At 33.8% G+C, this 19,230-nt stretch overlaps 2 protein-coding genes across 2 annotated transcripts; both read right to left on the bottom strand.

Annotated features, from left to right (window-relative positions):
- Window positions 1-5,740: 5,740 nt before the first annotated feature.
- Window positions 5,741-7,079, bottom strand: LOC107171302 (zinc finger MYM-type protein 1-like). The gene is made up of 2 exons (XM_015521539.2): window positions 7,076-7,079; window positions 5,741-6,624 (listed from the first exon to the last, which is right to left on the bottom strand). Exons 1-2 carry the CDS (start codon window positions 7,077-7,079, stop codon window positions 5,741-5,743), a joined length of 888 nt encoding a protein of 295 aa, XP_015377025.1.
- A 10,453-nt stretch (window positions 7,080-17,532) lies between these two features.
- On the bottom strand, window positions 17,533-18,483 carry LOC149062617 (uncharacterized). Its single transcript, XM_089215374.1, has one exon. The coding sequence runs from the start codon at window positions 18,481-18,483 to the stop codon at window positions 17,533-17,535; it is 951 nt and encodes a 316-aa protein (XP_089071500.1).
- Between the last annotated feature and the right edge of the window lie 747 nt (window positions 18,484-19,230).

The raw sequence follows: 19,230 nt of genomic DNA, 5'->3' as shown, positions 1-19,230 counted from the left end.
ATGTGAGAAATTTTCGAGACAGTTTTGATTCCTAGCTCATGAAGAGCATCTATTATGAGTTGATTTGGGATAGTCGGGTAGACATTTGATAAAATAATTCTCTTAGAGGTGTTTATAAGTCTGCGAATTTGGATTTCTATTCCATTAACTTGAATTGATGACTGATTCTTAAGTAAATTTTCCATAACGGTTTGGCTATTGAAGAAGACGCAAAATCTGTTATTGGAAATACGCGAAACAAATTGTATATTCTTAGCGGGAATAGTTTTGCTGATTGCGGTGACATAATCGATTTGTTTGATATTATTTATGGAGTTAAAAACAATAGCTTGATTCATTTTCGGTAAACTAGTATTTGAAGTTATTTCGGCGAATGTCTTATTACTATGTGTGGGTTGTGAAGAACTGTAGGCATTATTCATATCGGTTGTTGAAATAGGCTTATCGCCCATTGGGTTTGAGATATTATTTAATTGGTATAGATAACGTAAAAACGATAATCATATTACCTGCACGTTGAATCGAATGATGCGTGTTACTGCTATCGATAGCTATAAATGCGGTAATGAGCGACACAGACGTGTTGCACGGTCGGGCGCTGAACACGAACTGGATATTTATATTATTTACTATTGTAAGCCATAAAGGCCAAATATTATTATATTATTGTTAATTTGTTGTTATTGCCGTCGTGTATTATTTTATATTATTTAGCACAGGACCAGCTGGCCAGTCTGCGCTCCACAAATTGTGTGTTTTTCTTATTACTACTATTTATTATTTATTTAATTATTATACTTATTTTTACTCTGTTGGGCCAGAAGGGTCAAAATATTATATATTTATTTGTCAACCATAAGGGCTGCACATTTATAATTGTATATTTATCTTGTTTAGCCATAAGGGCTTGATTTATTATTATTATATTATTTTTATTGTGCCATAAGGGCTATACATATTTATTATATTCTGTCGTGCCACAAGGGCCGTGCATTATTTATATTTGTATTGATTACTTTTACAGCGCATACTATTCTTTATATTTACAGTAATTGCTGCAAGCTTGTACAGTATAATATTATAATTTATTCTGTTGGGCCAGAAGGGCCACAAATATTACTTTTGTTTTGTCCAGCTATAAGGGCTGTTATTTATTATATAGTATGTTGTATACATTTGTGTTGCTGTGATTTTATTATATATTTGTGCAATTATTATTATTGTGTATTATACAGCAACAGCAACTTATTACTAGAAACTTTGTTACCATTTATTATTATTTGTTTTATTCTACACACCCACATATATACACACATAACACAAATAATACACGTAAAACACAACACGCACTACATAGCTCGACAGTATTTGCCCGGCATTCCCGACCACTGCTGTTCGAGCTATTACACCAATACACACCCAGCTAGTCCTCGCACATTTAAGATCTAGGTGGTAGTGGTGAACAACAAAGGTGTCCGGGATGCGCATATTATTTTTATATGCTTCCGGCCCTAACAATAATAATATAAATAAATACAGATGTTGTTTTTCGTGTTTCGTCTATGATGTAAGTTAAATCGATTATTTTCAATTCTCGACATTGGGCTGGTATATTTGAAATATTTTCATTGGTACTCGAATTTGGATTAATAGAGGTAATGGCATTTTCATTATTTTCATTTAAAACTGTAACACTGTTTCAAAAATGTTTGTAGTAAATCTTCAAACGAACATCCTGGTACATAAATAAATAATGCACATACATGTTTACATGGCCAATGATGTTTTTTAAAATCTAAACATGTACAACTGGGTAATTGAAAATTTACTATATATGAGGAAGTCACTTTTACTCTTTACTTCGAACAATAATTTATCCATCTCTAATTTTTTAATTTTTTTTTCATTATAGATATTCTGAGCTATAGCATATCGTGAATATACATGTTTAACAAACGTTTCTGGTCGTCCGTGTAAAAATGAAGGTATTTTATTTGATATTTGTTTATAATATGATGAAAGTTTGTAATTTTTTGTCTGATATTTACTTAAACTTTGTGGTAAAAACTGTTCAATTATATTTTCTAATATACTATTTAAAGACTTGTCAGTCTGCATTTTTAAATAAAAACTCTTTAAAAGTTTATTTTGAGATTCTACTCCATTATTTGTGGCAACTTTTATGTATATTCACGATATGCTACAGCTCAGAATATCTATAATGAAAAAAAAATTAAAAAATTAGAGATGGATAAATTATTGTTCGAAGTAAAGAGTGAAAGTGACTCTTCCTCATATATAGTAAATTTTCAATTACCCAGTTGTACATGTTTAGATTTTAAAAAATATCATTGGCCATGTAAACATGTGATTGCATTATTTATTTATGTACCAGGATGTTCGTTTGAAGATTTACCACAACAATTTCAAAATAATGTTTTCATATCATCTGATCCTCGGTATTCAATTACTAATAATACAGATCATGAAATCAAAATTCAAAACAGTGTCACAGTTTTAAATGAAAATAATGAAAATGCCATTACCTCAATTAATCCAATGATTAATAGAACCAATGAAAATATTTCAAATATACCAGCTCAATGTCGAGAATTACTTAAGAAAATGATTGATTTAACTTACATCATAGACGAAAAACAACATCCAGAATTGTCAAAAGAACTAGATACTTTAAATAATGTCCATAATAAAATGAGTGAAATGGTTATAAAGCATAATGGTTTAACACTGCTACCTAAAAAACGTAGTTCAACAGTATTATTAGATTTACCGAAAACACATAAAAAACCTAAGACCTAAATCAAAAGACTAATTAAACCTAACCTAATTTGTATTTATTATTGTGATTTTTTATTTTATATTTTTTATTATACTTAATTGAGTTAATTAACGAATTAGAACCACTGAGAACTAAGATTATAATTATAATTATAGTATTATATTAATGTTGGTGACACTATCATATTATTGTGATAACACTGATAAAATAAAAATGATAACACTTTGGTGCTGTAATCGACTGTATTTATAACGACCCTGTCGGACGTAGTTTTATCATCTCCCATAACTTATGGGGGCCATAAGAGCCTATGTTAAATGAAATATGATTCCCTTCTGTTTGTTCTGTGATTTTAGCTACCTGTCAGCGCGCGTTGCGTGATTAAAAATTGAAAATGCAATTTCTAAAAATTTTGAATAGCTCTCAAGCATAGAGTTTTGCATTAATTAATGTTGTTCATTCACTAAAATATATTTAAAAAAATCCTTTACATTATGCTTGCAAAAAAAGTATAGGCTTCCATTTGAATTTTTAAAGTTGACCTCTCAAAACCCCTCTAAAATTTTTTTAAACATTTATTAAATTGTTTTTAAATAAAAAAACTTTTGTAACATACATTTTTCATTATTTTGAATATTTATATGATAAAATGGCTGTAAAATAAATTTTGAATCAACCTTTATATAATATATGACTATGTATATATTATATTGATTATATTTTTTTTGGGATGTGCACTACTTCATCAATAAATAAGTTCAGAATTCAGAAAGCTCTAATGTGAGTAAACGGGACATACAAAAGACATAACCGAAGAATTCACTCTGCTGTATAAACTGTATAGTGTATCGAGTCCCAGGACTTTAGAATGTGAATTCAATAATAAAACATCGTCTATAGTCTGTATTAAAGGCTCTATAAACTGAAAAAAATTACATCTTGATCCATATCCCTTAAGAATACAGCATACTCAGAAGAGGTTTTTATAAATAGCTATATAGATCCAAATAATGTATAGGCATCCTTAAAAAAATTTAGATTATTTTGTTAGTCATGAATTTTATCAAAAGTGTGATTTTGTTAGAAAACTGGAGAATTAAACATTTTATTCATTAAAATACACCAAATCGTTTTTGTCAAAAAAAAATATACTTTTTTCTTTTTATATTGTATAATCATATTATTTAAACGGGTATTATATGTCAACTGCTAATAAATTTGTAAGAACTATCCCGGCGCAAACACTATTGGTCCACCCAAAGAATATATGCAATGGGTATTCGCCACCACTTTCGCCATTTTCTCTAATCATATCCACTTTATACTGTTAAAACACGCAAAACACATGTAAAATTAATATATACGAGAATCAACGACAATATAACCTATTTAGAATGAAAATGAGTTTTCAGATGCAGTGGCGCGTATAAAAAAAAATATAGTCTGCCAGTGGCGTAGCCAGGAACTTTTTATGGGGGGGTTCAGCAAATTTAAACTTACCATACTTTACTTCATGGTATCGGATATTTATTTTATTGTAAAAATATAACATATATCGTAAAAATCAAATTCATCAATTTATTAATTTTAAACAAATACAACTTATTAAACATTGGTAATAAAATGCATAATAATATACTTAATGTCCGAATGTCAGGGTTAAAATAGTTATCACCTACAATACAATGTAACTACAATTTACAATACTAAATCAATTTTTCTTTTTCTTTTTGCCAATTCATCCAACACTACTTCTGGATTAACTTCAATTGTCCTGTGAATATTCAGTTGAGCTAATCCATTTAAACGGTTCTCTGCCATGGTATTTCTGAGATAAGTTTTCAATCGTCGCATTGTCGAAAATGACCTTTCTGCAGTAGCTGTTGTAATGGGTAAAGTTGCCACGATTTTTAACAGTTTATAGACATTTGGATAGTCATTTTCATTACAATTATTAAGTAACTCTGATAAATTAGATGGAATTTTAGACAAATTTTGTAGAGAAGTCCGCCATAATTTAAGTTCTGCAATAACTACTAAAGGAGAAAAAGATGGTAATAATTTTGAATATTTTTTTACTAAATCTGTTACGTCATTTTCAAAAGTATCTGAATTGTCTTTCTCTTTAATCGGAAACAAACTATTAAAGCTCTTCAACAAAGATTTATGTTTTAATAAACGATCACTTATCATTGTTATAAAATTATCTAAATATCGAATAAATATTGTCATTCTGTAATATTCCTTAAGCGTAGTAACAGCTGTATTATCTCGATGTACTTGTTTACCAACACGACGAGGCAAAGAAATGTTGATATTGGAATTCTTACAAAATATTTCTGCTCTTTCAAATATTAATTTAAAATCTTTTTCAACATTTTATCTCATTTCTTTTAAAACATTTATAGAATTATCAGCCATATTAATAACATGAGATAAATCAAATCCAGGTGTTTGTAAAAGTTTACTTAGTGGTAAACTAACAGCAAATACTGTTGATATTATGCGTATAGTAATCTGGAATTCAAAGTTATTAATCACAAAATTCAATTGATTTGCTGATGAAGATGTATTTTTATCGGACCAACTGCTTATTTTTTCTAGAGCATCAATCACAACATTTTGTAACTCTAGGTAAATTACCGAGTCATGGTGCTGCACCCAACGTGTTGGACATATTGTTTTAATTTTTTATGAGATGAAATAGGTACAATATTTTGAATAGATGTAGTTAAAATATTTTGTCTTTTTGGCGAGTTAAAAAAATTATAAATTGACTCAACACTTCCTAAACAGTTTCTTATTGAAGTAATATTACATGCATCAGAAATAGCAAGATTCAGACTATGAGATGCACAATGTACGTATATTGCTAGTGGACATTTTTCTTGGACATAAACGTGGGCACCATGAAATACACCACTCATTGCGGCAGCACCATCATGGCCATTGGCCAATCATGTAATTGTAATCTATCCCAATCAAATCAAGCGAAGTTAACAGTGTACTAGCAAGGCCTTTACCCGAGACATCAGTTACCGGAACAAACAGTAGGAAATCTTCATTAATTTGACCATTATTATAATACCTCGCACACAAAGAAAATTGTTCGATACCAGAAATATCAGATGTTTCATCTGCTAATATCGAAAAACATTTTGCTTCATTAATTTTATTGACTATTTTTTTTAAAATAATGTCCCCACACGTTGAAATTATTTCATTAGCAATCATTGGACTTGTATAGGAAGCATTTTTAGAACAGGTTTCTAAGTGCGTTTTTAATGCTACATCACCACTATTAGCACGAAATCTCAACAATGAACGAAAATTTCCATCATTTTCATTAGGCTCTGTTAAATTCAAGGGGCCACTATCTCTATGACCTCTTAAAGAAAGATTTTGTCTGCCACAAAAAATGATAGTTTCAATGATAGGAATAAGATTTTTTCTATTTTCAATTATTATAAGTTTTATTCCTGAATCTATTTGGATATCTATAGGTTCGACTTTTTTTTCTAAAATTTGTTTGGCACATGTTCCTTTTAGAATACAAGTTTTGTGATATTCACAATTTGTATGATTATTAAATACTTCTATAACATCTTTCCAGTTTTTAAATGGTTTCTTTACCAAATTGCCAAAAGTTTGTTTACCAACACCTCCACCCTCTCCAGCAAACAAAACACAATATTTACAGTACGCTCCGTCATCTTTTTCAGAATATGCCAACCAATTCCATCGTTTAAAACAACACCGTTGAAATTTTAAATTTCTCTTACCACTACTAGGAAAGACATAACTATCGTCAGGTACCCAAATATCTGAAACCGTATTTACACAATGACTTTTTTTATTGATAATCTCTCCTATATCGGTCGATCTACAAATTATTTCCTTTTGAATTATTTGAACGGGAATCTTATCACTAACATTTTGACTATTATTTGTATTGAGCTCGGTATTTTCAAGTCTGGTTGACTTTAGTTTTTTTGACTCAGGTAAAAAAAAGAATTAATTTTTCTAGTCTGCTTATTTGTTAGAGAATTTGCCTATAATAATAAATAATAATAATAATAACAATTTAGGAAATCAATAAAATAATATTACTTATATTATATAATTTAATTTCAAATTCCGAAGCAGATTATTTTTCGGAGTATTTCGATAAATAAAAATCAAATTTCAGACAATTAGTTTATGAGTTTGGTGCGTTTCACATGGGCGTGTATCATACGCGACTCATCGTTTTTAGTTTACATTAATTAAGTTCACACATGTGAAACGGCCCTTACGAGGTGTGACAATAAAATAACGAGACTTTCTAAATATAACTTAAACTATTAACGTTATCTATAAAACGATTATTAAAATATGATTAGAAAACAGTTATCTAAAAGTACTATGAACACTGATGACATCGATTCATTTTCTTATACGTTAGTAGCCTTGTTATTAGTGCGAGTTCGACCATACTGCCGAAAAATGTTAGATATAAAAATCGAACAACGTGTTAACATTAAATTTCTTGTTAAATTAAAAAAAACTGCCACGGAATCGTTTCGTATGTTATGTGAAGTTTATGGTGAAGAATGTTTATCAAGAGCTCGTGTTTTTGAATGGCACAAACGGTTTTGTAGTGGAAGGGAGGACGTCGAAGACGATGATCGTTCTGGACGTCCTACCACGTCTTCAACAAACGAAAACGTTGAAAAAATCGATAACATTATTCGGCAAGATCGTCGATTAAGTGTTAGAGCTGTAGCAGAGATGGTAAATATTGATAGAGAAAGTGTTCGTAAAATTTTAGTTGAAAATTTAAATATGAAAAAAGTGTGTGCTAAAATGGTCCCTAAAAATTTAACGATTGATCAAAAATTCAATCGAAAAGAAATTTGTTCAGACACCTTAAAAATCATCAAAGACGATCCATCTTTTATAAATAATATAATTACGTGTGATGAAACATGGATTTTTACATATGATCCTGAAACTAAAAGGCAATCCATGCATTGGAAGACACCAACTTCCCCAAGAATGAAGAAAGCACGAATGAGCAAGTCGAAATTCAAAGCAATGCTCATTGTTTTCTTTGACATTAAGGGAATAATTTTTGTTGAATGGGTTCCTAGTGGGTAAACAGTCAATCAATATTTATTATATTATTATAAAGAGGTATTAATTAAATTAAGAGAACGTGTCAGAAAGAAGCGACCAGATTTATGGAAAAATGGTTGGGTTCTTCACCAAGACAATGCTCCAGCTCACAGTGCATTTTCAATTCAATGTTTTTTAACTGAAAAAAAAATTTCTGTACTTCAACATCCCCCGTACTCGCCAGACCTTGCTCCTTGTGACTTCTTCTTATTCCCAAAAATTAAAAGTTTATTAAAAGGAACCCATTTTCAAACAGTTGATGACGTAAAAATGAAAACGGCCGAACTTCTAAAAGGGCTGAATGAAAGCGATTGGCAATACTGTTTTCAAGAATGGCAGCGACGTATGCAACAATGTATTGATGCTGAGGGAAGGTACTTTGAAGGTGATAATCATTAAATTATAACATTTTTTAAATAAACAACTTTTATTCAAAAAGTCTCGTTATTTTATTGTCACACCTCGTACACCTAACTATTAAAGTTAGGAAACTAGGAAATAAACTAGGAGCACAAATATTCGATATTAAAATATTTTCTGTCCAATCACTTATATACTAAAAATTAAATTTTAAAAATATCTTACCATAATGGAATGTTTAGACGTCTAGAAATTATGTCAAATTAAAATGAAACAAATAAAATTGAATACAAATGTCAAATATAAACGAATAAAAGATTTAAACAGTGAGACACTAACAGGCAACGACCAACTAATAACTATTAGTTTTACACAATGATATGCTTGTGTTGATGATCGGCGAGCCACGAATGCATTAGGTATACCTAAAATAAACTTTGAATACACACAATGATATTGCTTTTATCGCTGTTATCGGGACCAGACGACCGTTTCAGCGAACCGATTAATGTGTTCCCAAGCAAAAATGATGAAAGTAGTAAATATGATCATAATAATATTATGACTTGTGTGTGTGTGTGTGCAACGTGTATATAATACGTTTATAGTGTTTATACAAACTATTAATATAATTTTCAAGTCGAAATTCTAAAATCTAAAAATGTAAAAGAAATAACCGTGTTTCATGTAAAAGTTAATTTATCATCTTAGGTTCATGGGGGGGGGGGGGTTCTGACCCCCCCCCATGGATACGCCACTGTAGTCTGCAGACTATGATGCACCTCACGTAAAAACAAGAATACAGCCAATCAATTAAACCACTTGATCATTTTAATAACCGTATCTAATATACTAACACAGCAGTAGGTAATATGTAATTGTTTTGGCCGAGAACGAAACATTAATAGTTCGTGTGCCCGGTACCGAAATACTTCGTACGCAAGAACACTCACACACCGACCGATATGTATTGTGTATGATATGTGTATAGCAGCTCAAGAATAGTGGACGGGATCGCCGAGCAAATACTCTGAGTGCTAGTTAGTGTGCGGTGAGTGGGTGTGTATGTGAGGGTGTGTTAAATATTAAAATAATGTGAACACAAATTTAATGATAATAATACGATATAATAATATGTATAAAATGACACACAATAAATAATAATATGGCCAATAGGCAAATAATATAATGATACTTTATAACAAACTATTTGAGCCGCTAAGAATTGTATTAATATGGCCAGATAATACGATAATAATTAGCTATTTGAGCTGTAATAATACAAAAATAATAATAATGGCACAAGTATATAAAAAATCACAGCAACAGTGGTATTAATAAATCAAGGCCCCTTTGGCTCAACAAATTATTAATAATAAGTATACGGCCCTTTTGGCCTGACAACTAAATATATAATTAATTAACTTGCCAGCTTGGCGCTTATGACCGCCAAATATAAGAAAAATATAATATTGTGCAAGTTGCAATAATTAACTGTAAATATAAAAATAGTATGTGGTCCTTATGACCAAACAGAATAAATAATAACTATACAGCCCTTATGGCATAACAAAATATAATAATAATAATAATAAATAAATAATAGTATAAAAAACAACTCACAGTTATGACGGTGCTCGGCTGGCCAGCTGCTACCTGTCCTATATAGGTATGGATAATAATAATAACACACTACACACACTATATTGATACGTATTATAATAAGAACGTGGGCAACTTGTGCCTTGCAATAATAATAAAAAACGTGGGCAATTTGTGCCTTACAATAATAATAAAAATGTGACAATTTGTGCCTTACAATAATAATAAAAATGTGACAATTTGTGCCTTACAATATAATATTTGCCTTTACGCAAAATACGCGACGGCCTTCTCTCGACTACGGACGGAGGAAGACAATAGTTTCACGGCGGCCGTGTTAATTAATTTCACGCAACCGATCCGGCGGCGCGCGATAACCAGCTTTAATCTACATTATTTTTATATATTATATAATAATTCGCCGCTGACAATTATACAAAGTAAAAATAATTAATAATGATATACCTAATACTGGTAAAACAAATAATATGTTGTGTGCGTGTATATGTATCGGTCGGAAGCTGGCGATTGCGAGTGCGGGCGCTAACAGTAATAATAATATAAATTTGTTGTAATAATATATGCCCGGGTAACATTATGTAGGTTTAGGGTCGGTGTTCTTGACCGTATAGTCATTTCAACGTTATGTGGTTAAAATTAGGACGATACCGTTCAAATTGTGTTCTTCGGTTATTGATTTAACTATATGGTGCCAAATCGGTGTGTAAATTAAATTATACTACTAACCTTTACTATTGTTAACCAAGTTCAATAAACGTGTACTGGTTAAACATTTAACCAAGTTTAAAGTATTTAAAATTTGAACTGTTGCCGATCAATTGAACCAACTGATTTTTCCTGGATTTGTTTATGTAGGTTTAAGGTCGGTCTTATTGACCGTATAGTACTTTTAACGTTATATGGTTAAAATAAAAACCATACTGTTCAAATTTAGTTCATAGGTTACAATTCAACTATACGGTGCATAATCGGTGCGTACAATTATACTACCTACCAACCTTTACCATTGTTATCTAAGTTAAATAATCATGTACTGGTTAAACATTTAACCAAGTTTAAAACATTTAAAATTTGAACCGTTGTCGATTAATTGAACCAACGGTATTCACGGCCATTGATCGACAGTTCAGATAGCGTTTAGCGGTGTAAAATGTAGCAATTATATAAATAGATCTGAAACGATATAATATTATGTTGATAATGATTAATGATAAAATATTTAGCATAACCATCATGATTTCTAGTATTTTTTGTTGTAACAACTAACAACTTATATAGTGACGTACTTATTCCGTATTCGGCTCTTCCAGATAATATATTATAGAATACCTACAACTATTATAATATATTGAAAAATACCTACAATTATTGTAATTTATTTAATACCTATGATGTCGGCTGCAATGTCCATGCAGTCTCCGTAAGTATTTGTTTCATTATATATACAATATACATATATATATATATATATATATATATATATATGTATATGTATATAGTTAAACAATATTACTATTTACTTATATTAAAACTATTCAGTAATTCTGAAGTATAATTGATAAAAATCTCAAATCAATCACCTATGTCTAAATTATAACTAATTACTAATTACTACTATTGTCTATTCCCAGTGTTTTATTGTTTTAATTTTTAAATTAAAGTTTCATAGTGGTTGAGTCAACTTTGATACTTACATTTCTAATTAATGTGGTACCTACACTAGCCGGTACTCTATTTTATGAATAAAATAAAATTACCCTGGTCAAATTCAGCTGGTGTACCGTGAACAAAATTATTAATGTATCATTATAGCATTATAGTAGGTTTAACTCCATTCTAGGGTACGTTTATATTATAATTATTGTATGGTTTTAAGCAGAATTTTATTTTACTGTCAAAATAAGATTTTTTTCAAATAAATTATATATATATATATCATAATTTATCAAATTGATGTACACTTTGTAGTGTAATTTTAAAAAGTTTCTGTTGAAGAAAATGTGTGTATGAAATTAAATCATAAATAAATCCTTAATTAATGATAATATTAACTAATGATGCAGTTTAATATAAACAATTTTGTATTTTCCTTCTTTTAATAATTATTGTGATAGATGATGGTCATATTTATATAATACCATTGAATAGATATTGTTTTTAAATTATGCTTGTAAATTGAAATTTATAATAAATTATATTACAATTTATTAATTTAATCAATTTATTAAAATCTTAACAAACAAAATATATTAATATATATATACCTACCTACTCATATTCATTATTTCTTTGAATTGATCATATTGTATTGCACTATTGCATTCCATTTTATATTACAAGATTCTGAGTAACCTTGGTTGGCTAGATTATGTTATATTAAGTATGGACCACTTGAATAATAAACATAATTTTGTAAAAAAAAGCGATAATCAGTAAAAGTACACGTTATAGACTACGTAAAAAAGCAAATGAAACGGCTTCTAAAATTTTAGATAGTTATTCTAATTCCGAAGAAGAAAATGACTCAATTGAAATAAAACAATCTAATAACATTGAAACAAATTTTATTACCTCTGATAATACTTTTGTAACTAAATGTGACCAAAATGAATTTGATACTACATCTTATAATGAAGTTAGTGATGCTGGATCTAATAATTCTAATAGTTTTATTGGAGAAGAAGTACTCAATATAAATGTTGTTATAGCTGAATGGCCCTACGTCATAAGATAACACATAAATCATTGAGTGACTTACTTAAAAGTTTAAGGGTGTACCCTGGTATGAAAGATCTTCCAAAAGATGCTCGTACTTTGTTAAAAACACCTACTTCCACCGAAGTAAAAAATATCATAGGGTGAATTTATCACCATTTTGGAATTGAAAATGAAGTAAAAACTCTCATAGAAACAGAGCCTAATCTTCCTTCTGAACTATTGTTAGTGGCTGGTATTAATGGTTTACCATTAACAGACAACGCCTCTAGTCAGCTATGGCCTATTAACTAATGGCCCATACTAACTGATGCTAGTCCTAGTAGTTCTGCTAACCCTGACCTATCTAAATCAATTGGGATCGTTGCTTCTACTGGTAGTTGCAATTCAATTTCTTTTAGTTTTACTTTCAGAGTAGAAGAATCTAACAGGATAGAATGGATTGATCCGTGAATAGCGGCGTTTACTACGCTTTCTAGGCTTTTTGTTTCAAACGAATATTGTATAAGATTAAAGCAATCTGTTCTTCTAAAGCAACTTCAAAGTTTAGGATTCCTACTCCTACCTTTTCTGCTACGAAAATGTATGCTATGGAAATGTTACGAATATAACCAGGATCTATTCATGCTATTTGTAAATTATAAACAGGTATATGACTCTATTAAACGGGAAAGTTTATGGAAAGCCATGGAAGAGCTTGGAGTATCAGCAAAAATCACAAGAATGATAAGAGCATGTGTTCAAAACTCTAAAGGTATGGTCAAATTTAACGGCCAACTGTCGAAGGCATTCATGATCAACACAAGGCTGAAACAGGGAGATGCACTTTCACCAATGCTCTTCAACATTGCGTTGGAGAAGGTGGTTAGAAATGCATTAAACACAGGTATAGGAGTCAAATTGCAAGAATCTAAGACTATCAAACTAATAGCATATGCCGATGACATAGTTTTACTGTCCCAATCTGAGAGCGACCTACAGAGTATGGCAGAATCTCTCGTGGATGAAAGCAAACTAATGGGCTTAACTATAAATGGAAAAAAAAACAAAGTACATGATACTGTCACGGAAAAATAATTTACATAATAATTTGATACTAAGAAATATAGAGTTCAAGTTGGTCGGAAATTTCAAGTATCTAGGGGTGGAATAGAACGTGTCGGGCAATAACCACAAGGAAATACAAAACAGAATAAACTCAGCTAACAAATGCTTCTTCGGATTAAAGACAATATTAAAATCTAAACTAGTTTCAATCAAATCTAAAATAACTCTGTACAAAGTAATGATACGCCCGATAGCGCTATATGCGTGTGAAACCTGGGCCACGAGCAAAACAGACGAGCAAAACCTAGCAAGATTTGAAAGTAAGGTGTTACGGCAAAATTTTGGCCCCAGAAGAAACCAAAACACGGGAGAATATGAGCGAAGAAAGAATGAAGAGGTGATAAACATGTTAGAGGATCCGGACATAATAGCCACTATGAAAAGCAAAAGGATAAGCTGGGCAGGGCATGTATGGCGAGGCCGAGAGCAGACAATTGGTCAAGTCACCTACTGGGAGCCGAAGAGCAAAAGACCACTCGGCCACCCAAGACAAAGATGGGTAGATAGGGTCCATAAAGACTTGGATATGCTGGGAATCTTGAACGGTGAAGAGCTAGCCACGGATAGATATAGATGGAGGGAAGTGGTGGTTGCGGCGAAGGACCTGAACGGTCTATATTAAGCCAGAAAAAAAACCTTTTCTGTTACAATCTCATCAATCAAGTAATTATATGTTTTGGTTAAACTTTCTTGATTTTCTGCTAACTCTATAAGGGAAGAATTTACATTAGATAACATAGATTTTAAAATTTGTGTCTGCGAATCTAATATTTGAGATGTTTTGAGTTTTGATTCTTCGAAATCTCAAATTTTATCATAAAAATAACTAGCATCTCTATCATCACAAATGCCAAATAAGACATTTGCAACCCTTCCTATTAAGTTAATTGCTCCCCTTCTGGAACGTGATCTATCAGTAGTTGGACGACTAATAATTTTAATTATTTGTTCTTTATTGTTTTTTATTTCTGTTAAAAATTGTTTTATTTGATATTGATATTGATTACATATATGTTTCAAGTCCTGAATTTTTAATTGTTTTTCTTATGTACATGCCGTTTCAACTTTATTTATAACATCTTTTATTTTTTCGAAATTTTCGTTAAAGTTCGTTATATTCAAATAGGTAAGTAAATGACAATGAGTGTTAGATAATTCTACACTTGTTATAGCTTGATAATAAATTCCTGCCGGATGTTGAATATTTTTAACTTCATATTGGGTAAGACCTTTTGGTATGAGCGATAAGAATTGTCTGAAACAAACATTATAATGGTATTATTTTTTGTTTGATATTTATATATATCTTAGTTGAATTATTCACAATGAGAAGAAATTAATAAGGAGAAAAATATTTGTTTTTAAATCTGTTAAGAATTATATACTTTTAATTCATTTTTGTGGACTTTTATTTCCTTCTGTCCTTTTTTAATCGAAACATTTTCATTATCATGTATATTTGTTATAGCGAAGGGATCCAGCCATTTTGGGTTGAATTTCCCTTTATGGGTATGGTCTTTTAATAGAACCATGTCTCCTATTTTTACTGTAATCTCATGTAATTTCTTATCATATTGTTCTTTAGTTTTCTGTTTCTTGTCTATAAGACGATCTCTTGCTAATTTAAACGATTCTTGAATCTTTTGACGTAGTTCATTTGTGTTATCTTCGTAATTGTAGGAATTTTGTGGAATTTTACTTAATGTATGGGGTACGTACTTCAATAGGATACCCATATACAAGTACATATGGTTGGAAACCTGCAGCCGTATGGACTGAACTGTTATAAACGAACATAGCATAAGCGACGTACTGATCCCAGTCTTGTTTTTTTATCTTGTGAAAAGTGTCTAAGATACTCTATTAAGGTTCTGTGTGCCCTTTCTAACGCACCATTTGATTGAAGGATGATAAGCAGTAGAATTACTTTTTTTTATTTTGAGTAATTTACAACAAGCTGAGAATACTTTACCCATGAACTCCCGGCCTTGGTTGATGACGATTGAGTTCGGTATTTCATGTAAACAAACAAAGTGTTCTGTAAATGCTTGTGAAACTGTACCGGCTGTATGATCTGGTAAAGGTACTGCCGTCGAATATTTTTAGAGATCATCTTGTATAGTTAGGATATATGAATTACCTTTACATGAAAGTTCTACTGGTCCCACTGTATGCGCCGATACCGATCCTACAAATTGTGCGGTTGTCGGCAACGACTAGCGTTAAGTGTTGAAAGCTGGATCGGGAACAGGTTACGCAACGTGTATAATACGATCACAGTTTTGGGTCGGAAACACGTATATTTTGCAATGAATAATAAGTTAAGTACCGGGCGCCCTGAATAACAATAATAGGTAACATAAAACTAAAAATACCATAGCTGGTGAACAATAATTATTTTAAAAATAACTCACTGACACGTGAGACTAAACAAATGGACCTGACTGCGGCGACTGCGTGGCTCTGCGACTGCGGCAATCCTTGGTACAACCAATATCGGTCCCTCGCCGGAACGGCGACGGCGGACAAATCTTCGGCTCGTCGCTCGACGATAATGACGAATTTGTCGATGTGAGTAGCGCGAACGCGAATTAGAATACCTAGTATTTACGTCTTTCCGTGGCAAAACACTCGCGATCACGCGGAGGATAGACTAGAATAACGGGACGGCGTAAATACACCAAAACAGGGCTCGATGGGAGCTTAACGTCACACGTCGATCACGACGGACAAAACTGACGTGTTCACACTCGACTTTTACTATGTCACTCGATGTAACAACGAAAACGTATCGCGACGACTATTACAAACGCGAAAACCGTACTTCGGTAATAGTACCTATTATTACCTATTACCGGTACCGAACGTGGCCACTGATCACAGGTAGGGCTCACGGACACCTCGGGTTCACACAAGGTTTTCGCGACACTCACGGGAACGACAGCGCTGACGTTGCGCTTCGTTCAGCCGTTGGAAAAGAAAAAAAAAGAAAAAAGTAGTGACACAAGTTCGCGACGACTGATGGCCAGCTCGCCGGCCGTTGACGGCGGCGCGAGACTACGGAGGGGGAAACTCGGCGCGCGGAGCTTCGACATTTGTCGCGACTTGGAACGTCCATGGTTTTGGCGGCGAACCCGTTCCGCATTCGAACATCCTCCCCGCCGTGAGAGCCATCTCACATAAATCCTGAGAACCGGAACTGGACGCCAGTGATGTCCTCTGAAGCCGTGCCGATCATGAGCCATTACGTTAGGACCCATAGGCCGAGTCAGTGGTACACATTTTTTTTTTTAAATAATATACCAGCTATAAGTAGCATTCTAACTCCATATCGGGGTAGAATAAATTAACATAAGAAAAAATTCAAATGAACATAAGGATCGTAATTATAATACATAACATAATAATTAATTAATAACACACAAAAAAAACTACTAAATGTAGTACAAAAAATTAATAATTTGAGGAACATATTGTGTACCCTCGACCACCGCCAGCCCACAACACGCATACGGAAACATAACTCACGAGATAGTGGTGTGGTGTGTCGAAAGCCCCAGGCACAACAGGGAATCACGGTGGGGGCACAGTGTTTACTGAAATGTGTTACGATAAAACATTGGTCGGTAACTTTACCAGTTTGACTACAGGGCGCGTCATGACACCGGCGCGCGTGAGAACTCGAGCTACACGAACGTGACCGTCGGAACCTGGCAACAACTCTGTCACACGACCGAGGCGCCACAATAACGGTGGACTCTGGCTGTCGATCACGACGACCATATCGTCGATACTAAGGTTGGGAACTCCCTCGGTCCACTTCGGTCTGTTTTGCAAAGTGGTTGGTACTCGGATGACCAACGACGCCAAAGCGCTCGGTGATATTGGTCCATCAATTTCCAACGATCGGAAAGATTACGGACGGGTTCAGGTCCCGACCTCGGCGGGACGGCGAGTAACGGTTGCCCAATTAAAAAATGCCCGGGAGTCAGACATTCCAGGTCATGTGGATCGGTCGAGGCGGGCGTCAGCGGGCGCGAGTTTAACACAGCTTCTATGCGGGTTAACACGGTGGTGAACTCCTCATAAGTGAACACATGTGTGCCTATCACCCGGATTAATAACCGCTTAGTAGATCGGACAGCTGCCTCCCACAAGCCCCCAAAGTGAGGTGCGCTCGGCGGGTTAAAATGCCACGTACACATCGCGCGACAATTTGCAACGGCGGTCTGCCGCTCAGTACTCTGTATTAATGCGCGCAACTGCTTATCTGCGCCGACAAAATTAGTGCCGCAATCCGAATACACATCGTTAGGTAACCCACGGCACGCGAAGAATCGGTCGAACGCGGCCAAAAAAGCGTCAGTAGACAACTCCGTTACTACTTCTAGCTGGACGGCTTTTGTCGTAAAACACACAAACACAGCGATATAAACTTTATAAGTACGCGATTTTCGCAACCGTAACTCTTTCAGTTGTAGAGGGCCCGCATCCCCTATCTGCTCAAACTGTCGACGCGGCTGTACGCGCGGACCCGGTAAATCCGCCATAAATGGATACGATGGTTTCGCATCTAGCCTAACACACGTCGTACAATTAACTAAGATATTATGCAACACGGAACGCAGCGAGATCACCCAATACTGGTATGCAATTAACGCAGTCAAAACCCGTGGACCTGCGTGACCCGATAAGAAATGCCATCGGCGGCACAGCAACATCGCGAAATGCGATCGTTTGGCTAACAGAACCGGGTGTTTACAATCATAATTTAATAGTGAGTGCCGTAAACGGCCCCACTCCGCCAGAGCGCGAAATTTCTATGACAAGCCTCCACAAAACGTCTCATATACGCGACTACACGCAACATACGGTCAAAACTGGAAAAAACGTACGAACCACTCCTTCTCCTCGTCGTTGATACGCGCGGCACACGATACTACGCGCAACTCGCCCAACTCGGGCAGCTCACACAGAGGTAGCGACGGGCGGGATTCGTCCCATACCGATGGCTCGCCGTACGCTATGATAGCGTCGCTATCTGTGGACCATGCCAATAAATACCAGCCGCGCTAAAGCTGCCGGCATGACACCCCACGACGCGCAGTGGGCGGGATTATCGGCCGACACGATATGCTGCCAATAACAATTCGGTAACAACGAACGAATTTGGTGTACTCGATTGGACACGTGAACTTTAAACGATTCGTGGGGCGCCGTCAACTACGACAACACGATCGTTGAATCTAACCAAGCCCGTAAACCGACAACATCGAGTTGTGGCGATAATATTTGTTGAATGCGACCTAACCAGCGGGCTAACAATACCGCGGCATTCAGTTCTAGTCTAGGGACCGTTAACGCTTTCGTCGGAGCTAGCTTGGTCTTAGTACCAATTAAGAACACAGACTTATTCAACTTGACATTTGACAACAGCAGCATAACTGACCTGGGACGCATCGCAAAAC

Source organism: Diuraphis noxia, unplaced genomic scaffold, assembly GCF_037042655.1.
Source record: "Diuraphis noxia isolate RWA-SAM2 unplaced genomic scaffold, SU_Dnox_SAM2 contig0001, whole genome shotgun sequence".
In the NCBI taxonomy this organism is placed as follows: Eukaryota; Metazoa; Arthropoda; class Insecta; order Hemiptera; family Aphididae; genus Diuraphis; species Diuraphis noxia.
Note: the sequence above shows the minus strand (reverse complement) of the source record. Positions and strands in the feature narration are given on the sequence as shown.

Excerpts from the sequence above, each read along its gene's own strand:
- LOC149062617 (XM_089215374.1), bottom strand. The coding sequence starts at position 18,483 with ATGTTGCTGTGCCGCCGATGGCATTTCTTATCGGGTCACGCAGGTCCA.